This window comes from Grus americana, chromosome 15 (genome assembly GCF_028858705.1).
Source record: "Grus americana isolate bGruAme1 chromosome 15, bGruAme1.mat, whole genome shotgun sequence".
Taxonomy (NCBI): domain Eukaryota; kingdom Metazoa; phylum Chordata; class Aves; order Gruiformes; family Gruidae; genus Grus; species Grus americana.
In genome coordinates this window covers 13,417,199-13,425,057 of record NC_072866.1, presented here as the reverse complement: position 1 = coordinate 13,425,057, position 7,859 = coordinate 13,417,199, and the positions used below count along the sequence as shown (strand labels likewise).

Genomic DNA, 7,859 nt, shown 5'->3' with positions numbered 1-7,859 from the left:
CTTGTATTTCAATTGAAGTGATTTTCACAGAGCAAAAAAGAAAACAGGTAAAATTAGATTCGTCAATGTTTCTTTTATTCACTCTGCACTGGGTGTTCCCCCTTTGCGGTACAGTGTAGCTACAGAGCTTGGCATCTGTCGCGCCTCAGGACACAAACGCAGAGCTGTACCGTTTCCCAAATACACATCCCACCCAATGTGATAAAAATAATACTTCTCTCGCATGTTGAGACAATTGTTCTCATCTCATCGCTGGCTATATGGACTGCAAACCTGTCACAGTAACAAAACCCACAAATGTTCTACACAGTAGAGAAAAATTCATGAAATTCCTCAGTACATCCAAAACCAGCACAAAGACATTCCATCATTTTCATTTCTTGTCCTTTTAAATAAGTGGTGATGAGTCATGGACTCAAGATCATTTCCTTGAATCCAGATGGCACAACTTCACCACACTTGGCAACTTCGGATCACTTCCCGTAGAGCTTGTATTCCTTCCATGGTCTTGTCCTTTAAGGCCATGGCGAGAACAACAGGTTTGTTCCCAGCTTCCTGAGACACGAACGCCACCAGGTTTTTGGCACAAACATGGACAAGAGGCTGAAAAGCAAAGGTATACAGATGTACGCTCTTACAGCTGGGAGGGCCCTCCCGCACAAGTTAGGAGGGAAAGAGTCCTGCAATGACATGGAGCACGTTGAGAACCTGTCGATACTGCACTCGGACTGAGCATGCAGTTTGCTGAGCAGTTCCAACATGACTGGGAACAGACACGCAGTTTGGCTGGTCGGCAAAGCCGAGCCCCGGTACGGGGAATTTTAGAAAGCACTTTCTCAAACAGCTTAAAAGGGAAGAGTTTGGACTTGTGAGTGACAGCCACCCAAACCACCCTGAAACACCTCAGCTGGAGCTGCACTTGAATCAAGTTTTGCACCGGTTTGGAAAGCCGGTATGGAGAATCGTTCCTTCTGCTAATCCTCCCACCCAAACTACGTCACCAAATATCAATTTATATGAAAAGCCATGGATCAATGCCTCTATTTCCATCATAGCCAGATTTCTGAAGAAGTCTCCAAATACTTTTTTTTCCTCTAAAAACTTGTTGCTGAAGAGGGTATGTTCTGCTGACAAGCTCTGGAAAAAAACCCTGTTATTTTTGCAATTCCTAGAGACCCCAAAACGGTGTTATAGACACAGTCTTTGCATGCCATGCGTAAAAGACACGTTGGTTTTGATTTTAACAGAATAATGAAAACCAGAAATAAGTAGTGAGGCTGAAGGAGAGAAGAAAAGGGATATAATCTTCTTAATGAGGTTTCTTTAAGAAGAACATCCAGCTTGCCTAGGTTTTATTTACACCCACAGTTACGTATTTATCAGAAGGATGTTTACTTGATTTTAGCTACCAGTGTGGTTTGGAAGCGTGCACCATCCCAAACGGGGACATTAATGGCGACAAGCAGGAAGGCAGCAAACTAGTGAAAGCCTTTTCCTAAAGCTTAGATCGAATAAGTTGATAAAATTATTTAAAAATACTATGTAACAAAGTAAACAAAGGCACTTCCCATTTCCAAATAAAACACAAAAACAACTTGGGGGTAGAGGTGGTCAGAATTAGCAGATATCACACCAGGGAAAGCAAAGTATCTCCGACCCAGAAAGGAAAGGCTATTGCAGAAGAACGAGAACTCCATGAGGGGAAGCTGCAGATAGAATGGGAAACTTGTGTTGCTAGAGTTTTTTCTAGTTAAGGTTAGCAAGTAATATTTGATAGCTCCAACCCTGATGGAAAGCCTCATAATCTTGTAGCTCTGTAACTTTCTGTTTTAATGCTTGACTAGTTGACTCTTCGCAAAATACATTTTCTTCTGCTTTCTCTCCAGCTTTGTGAAATGGTCGATAAAAACTCATTTTGTTGAAGCAAAACAAATTAAACTTTATCAAGGGAAGGTGCTGGCAGGCACACTTGGGAGAGGGCAACTAAAGTCCATTATGGGGCTGGCATAGATTGGAGGGGAGGGTAAGGGGTGAGAAAAGGGACTTGAAAAGGAAAACAAACTCACTGAAACAGAAACCCAAAAAAGGTTATCAAAGGCTGCATGTTTGATCTTGCAACCCTTAAATCAACAGAAGCTTTATCAAACCTTCCATAAACATGGCTAAGCAATCCATACCCTGTAGGATACAAAACAACAGATCCCCACACCGCTCATGGTTAGTTAAACTTTCGTTATGTCAAAGAGCAGATGAGCATGCATACTTTTCTGATGAACCCCTCTTTCCTCAGAACAGACTTTTAAATTAATCTCACCACTGTGCAAACACCGCTTAACTGCTGTGATTCATCAACTCCCTGGCCAGTCGCGCAGTCCCACCTACCACGTTTCCCCTTATCCTCGCTGCCTGTGCGCTGCGTATCCATTCTCACCTCATCCTTGCCCAGTAGCACCTTTGTGGTGAGCGAGGGCCTGCCCACGTTGTCGCCGATTGTGTTGGGGTCCACGTAGACGATCGTCCCCATCTTGCCGTACTGCGTGACTACCACGAGGACGGAGTTGGAGAACGCCGTGCACACCACCTCCGTCGGGACCCCGTGTACCACCTCCTCTCGCTGCTTGGACGTCACGATGGGACTCGCTTCCATCGCTGCGGAAAAAGAACAATAAAACAACAATAACAATAAAATAACATTAGATTAAAAACACGGACCACGGGCTATAAAAAGCCCGAATCCTTCCCTTCACTTCAAATACCCAGGTTAAGTAGATTTCAGCTCACAGAAGCACACGGAGGGGGCTGTGTGTTTGTGCAGGAACAACGGCCAACATCCCCCATCCCTGACTGCCAGGGGAAATGTGACTGCCCGCAGCAACGGCCTGCACCCCCCGCACGAACCAGCTGCCGTTTATACCGCTTCGTTAATCGCGGTTTAACACTGACCGCACCGATGGAGCAGGCCGAGCCCGACCCGCCGTGCCGTGCCCTCCCCTCCCTCGCAGTCTTCCGGTCGCTGGCACCGAGGGGGCGACCCCTGAGCACCGCTGTCCGCCCGCAGGCGCCGACGTTCCCTGAGGGAGGCGACCGCCCCCACAGCCGAGCCGAGGCTGAGGAAAAGCCCCCGCCGCGCCGCCGCTGTCGGCCCAGGCCCGCCCCGCCGCGGCGGAAGCGGCTCCTTTCCCCTCCCTTCGCCGGCCCTCGGCGCGGGGAGATGGCGCAGGGCGGCCGCTGCCCTCCCCTTCCCTCCGCGCCGCGCTGCCATTACCCGCGCCCGGGCAGGCGCCATCTCTAAACGCCCCGCTCTCGTCAGGGACGTTGCCCCTCGCCGACCCCGGGGCTGGGCCCCTTGCTCCGGACCGGCCTCCTGCCCGTTGTCCTGGCTGTCACCGTGGCGGGGGGTGTGTGTGTCACGGCAGCAGGCCCACCCGTGGCCGTGAGGGAGTGGCGTGTGCCCCTCCTTGGGCCCGTGAGGGGACACGCTGAACCTGGGGCTGTAGGGAGGCTGCTAATTCTGATCTTTTTGTCGTTTTCCCCGTTTCCACATGGGACGCGACCGCTGCCACCCACTGTGTGTTGCTGAGCCACACTTTAAGCCCCCACGCATGCTTTCCCATAAAAATAAGTCTGGTTTTGGGCCATCGCAGCGGCCTTGCCCTCTGCCCTCCCTCCCCTGCCAGAGGCAGGCCGCCCAGCCTCGCACCTCGCTGCCATGGGACGAGCGGCCGCGTGTTGGGAGCTGACACGCTCCTCCGTGCGTGGCCCAGCTGCCTCACGAGCCCAGTGTGGGGCTCGCGGGAACAATGGCAGCTGCGCCGTGCTGCCGTAACGTGACGGGGGATATGGACATCTGCTTGAGTGCGAAAAGAAATGTTTGTGTCCCGCGAGTGATACGTGCAAACGTTAGTTTCTGTTAATTGCATACAGTTAATTCAGTGATAATTTTTTTCTTTGAAATACTAGTACTCATGAATAATAAATTTGTATACCAAGTTATACAAAGCTCTGAAAATGGGGATTTCCCAGAGGTTTGCAACTTTCCAAACTTCTGCAATTGTTCTGTCTAAAATAAGCTCCAGACCTTCATTTCTATGTGTCAGCTCTCCTTTCCTGTCATTCCAGCACACAAAATGTCCCAGCTCTGGATGCAGCAATAGCAACCTGAGTTGTGGCTTATCTGTTCAGGTAACATCTCTTAAGGACTTCACAATTTTGTTTTGTTTTGCATTAAAAACTTTAACAAAAGTTGACTACAGTTACAGCAAAACCATGCTGAGAATCCTTTAAGGCACCGTTAGAGAGCAGCAGAGGTCCACGAAAAAGCTTGTAATTCAGCAGGTTATTCTTGTCGTTAATTCAAATGGTGAGGCTTGATACCTTTTCGGCACTCCTTGCAATCTGGCAAGTAGTCTGTTTTCCAGCGCTGCGAAAAAACAGCATTCCTCTTTTTTGCCTACCACAATCACTCGAGGCTTTGCCTGTTTGACGGAGATAATAGCAGCTCTTGTCAGTAAAGTCTCCTGACTCATAAAAAAGTTTATTCCTGCTCTGCCTTCTACGGAGAATAATTTTACTTCAGGAAACACAAAGGACCGGATTCTTCCTGCCATCCTTGCCAGCCTCCATTTTATGTTTTACATGACAGGAGGACAAAGAGAGTCCACTCTAGTTCAGATTTACGTGGAAACACTGTACTTTTTACTGTTTTCCGTTAGTTTGGGACAAAAGAGTTACCTTTAACAGTTTCAACCAATTGCATATCTCATTTTGGCATGGAGCTGAGGTGGGATGTAGCAAACTTGAGAAGCAGATGGCAGGAGGTAACTGAGCACTGAATCTTCATCACTGAAAGTAAATAAATTTTAAAAGAAGGAAGTAAGGAGAAGGCTCGTATCGTCTGTGTGACGGAGGCAGGGGATGGAGATTTGAGAATACACACCGTGGCAGATAATTGGACCTTTCCTGAGGGCTCTGCCTGCCACCTGCTTCCCAGCATTTCTGCCTGAGAAGGACATGTATCTGTACTTAACACTCCCGTTATCTATAGCACTTTGCCTCCAAAGATCCCTCATCACATTGCAAACATTATTACATTTAGCTTCATAAACTCTCTTTCGACATAAGATATTATTAATATACCCCATTTCACGGTCCGAGGGAAATAAAGAATACAGACAGACAGCAGTTCAGAGCCATCAAATCCTCAGCTGGAGATTCTGCAGGATTTCAGGATCCCTTCTTCCACTCCCATGCGCTCGCTGCTGAAGAAACATAAGTCGTGCATGCCACTATCTCAATTACCAGGGAAAATCAATGGCTGTGCAGCCCCATATTTGACAAGAAAAACAACCCATAATATCACAGCTTTATACCTTTATTATTATTTATTTGAGCAGTTTCTTACTACTCTCCTTTTTAAACTGCTTAAGTGCCTGTGTGTGTGTAGACTGGAAGGAGACTACTTTTTATAATAAGCTTTGCATTTATCTGAACTGATTTTATAGAGCAAATGCATAAGATCCACAGAGCATCAGAAATGTTTCCCACTTAAAAACTAGACACACAATGTTTCAGGACATCCATTAATAATCCCTGCTCTTGGGAGCGCCTAGCTATCAAAGCGCTGGGTTGGTTTATTAGTTTACAGGTTATTACTTCCCTAGTTTAGATTTCTCTCTTGTATCTTTTATGATGCAGAATATAGACTGTGAGCTGGAACCTCAGGTGCAGCTGGGCTCTGGGCTGCGCAGCCAAGGAAAGAGGAAAGGAATTAGTTTGCTCCCCGATGCGGGAGCTGCTTGGGAATTATTCTGACCCTTGTTATAAATCAGGTACGTGAAGCAGAGCTGCCTTTAAGTACGTTCCTCTGGTCAGACAATACCAGAGTGCGCCTCTTCCCCTCACTACTGTCACAGCAAGGTCGGGGGGATGTGGGGGTGCGGGGTTGGGTGAGCACTCTCTCCATGGGGCCGTGGTGTCAAAGGGGTAGGAGGGATGGCAGAAATCTACCTCCTGGTGCTCTGGAGCGGTTCCCACTGCATTTAAATCGAGTCTGGCAAGGCGATGTTCAGAAGATACTTGTGAGTTGAGTCCCTGGTAGAAGCAGGTAGAGGAGCACATCTGGGGCTGTTCTCAAACATGCTCTGGCCCCAGAAGTCGGGTCCCCTTGGCTGGCTCACTCTGCAGTCGGTGGCAAGAGGTTTTGTCACTGCTTGGTGCAACGTGGAAACACAGCTTTGAACCTGGCTGTCCACAGTCAGGAGTTGGGCCTGCTGTGGCTGAAGTTGGCTGGTTTATCTCCTGGTTTCTAGATCTCAGCCTGACATAGGTATGGGCCTGCCAAACATGACCAAAACCCCACTGCTTCTGCACACAGACAGAAATGGGACATTGAGTTTGCAGGGAAACCTGAGGTTAAAGTGTGAGCAGCTGAGGAGTTCAGACGTGTCCAGAGTTAGGTGATAGCTGAACAGCGTTCTCAGAGTTAAAGCTCCAACGCTCTCATTTTAGGTGCTCACATTTTGAAGGAAGGCAAGGGGATTATGGCTCTTCTGTGCGTTGTTCCCTTTTCTGTGCTTCCTAGGATAACAAGCAGTATCATTTCTTATTCTGAGAGACAAGTCTAAGAGGTTTGCTTTGTTCTTTAGCTGTCCACACGGCTCTTATTATATGGGACATCACTTATTTCATTCGTTGCATGAATACGAGGAAGGCTAAGCCAATCAATCAGGCATTGCAGAACCACTCTAAGCTGTTTAGTTGTTGATTAAACCTTCTTCCCCCCCCCCCCCCCCCCCAGTGTAGAATTCAGCTGGAAAAAAACACAGGCTTTTAAGGAAAAAGTAAACATAAAGCTCAAACCCAAATTGTTCCCTTTCTGTGTGAGCTGCACTCAACTGCACATCTGAAATGGAAATGCTGGATGTTTTTGCATGCCTGAGACTATCAGATCATGCTATTAGTTTGTTTTCTTGCATTTGCAACTTAGGAAACAATATGGGAATGTTCATTAATGTGTGTGTAAATAGTAACTGCCCACATACGAGCACTAGCATATTTTCCTGCGAAAGCTCAACGTGCAGGATAGGATTTAAAAACATGGCAGTAAGCCAGCACACTCTGGCTGGGCCTGGAAACATCTAGGTAGCAATTTGACTGGAGCTCTTTGGAATTTTTTTTTTTAGTCAGATTTAGCAACCTATAAATAGAGGAGTACTCCAGCCCTTGTAGGACATTGTTGTGCTGTGTCATTTGTGTTTTCTGAGCTGCTGTGCAGGCTGGGGAAGGAGGACTGCGGATCCATGGGGCTGGGATGAGAAAGGAGGTCCCCTGGTGCTGGGGGAGGGTTTCAGAAGCGGGCTGCTGCTGAGATTGCAGAGCCCGGCAGGAGTGAGGCAAGTCACACCTGCAGAAGGACGTTGCTGAAAACACTTTCTTGGGTGCTTGATCTCGAACAGCAGTAGTTTTCATCTATTCAGTACGTTTAAAACCAGCAGATCCTACATTTGTTTGCAAAAAAATACCCAGAAATTATTTCAACAACCACTGAAATGAAAATGACGTTCTTGAAATGTGTGAAATACATCTCCAGCACAGCTCCAGAGCTAAGAGAGCTAAAAGAGCTCCAGCTACCTCCATTATGTCATGCAGTCAACCTGGTGCTGTCTAATGATAATTTTATCCCTGATATTTATCATGAGATAATAGCTGGCAGTACTGGACACTGTAGCTAGGGGGTACGGAGCAGATAGAGTCATCATGAGGCAAGATTGAGTTTCAGTACTGTTTACATAATTTTCCTTTGTCAAATAACAGCCCTACATAGATCATGACCATGACAGCGCCTGTGGATGGTGTCATCC

The 7,859-nt window shown here is 47.4% G+C and overlaps 1 protein-coding gene across 5 annotated transcripts; it reads right to left on the bottom strand.

The window, feature by feature from the left end:
* Positions 1–53: 53 nt before the first annotated feature.
* PSMG3 (proteasome assembly chaperone 3) lies at positions 54–3,392 on the bottom strand. 5 transcript variants are annotated; one of them, XM_054842360.1, is made up of 3 exons: positions 3,266–3,392; positions 2,432–2,649; positions 54–603 (listed from the first exon to the last, which is right to left on the bottom strand). In XM_054842360.1, exons 2-3 carry the CDS (start codon positions 2,645–2,647, stop codon positions 451–453), a joined length of 369 nt encoding a protein of 122 aa, XP_054698335.1. In that variant the 5' UTR covers positions 2,648–2,649; positions 3,266–3,392; the 3' UTR covers positions 54–450. The 5 variants fall into 5 exon arrangements, with proteins under 5 accessions (XP_054698335.1, XP_054698333.1, XP_054698331.1 ...); XM_054842358.1 differs by lacking the exon at positions 3,266–3,392 and adding an exon at positions 2,949–3,177; XM_054842356.1 differs by lacking the exon at positions 3,266–3,392 and adding an exon at positions 2,944–3,174.
* Positions 3,393–7,859: the final 4,467 nt, after the last annotated feature.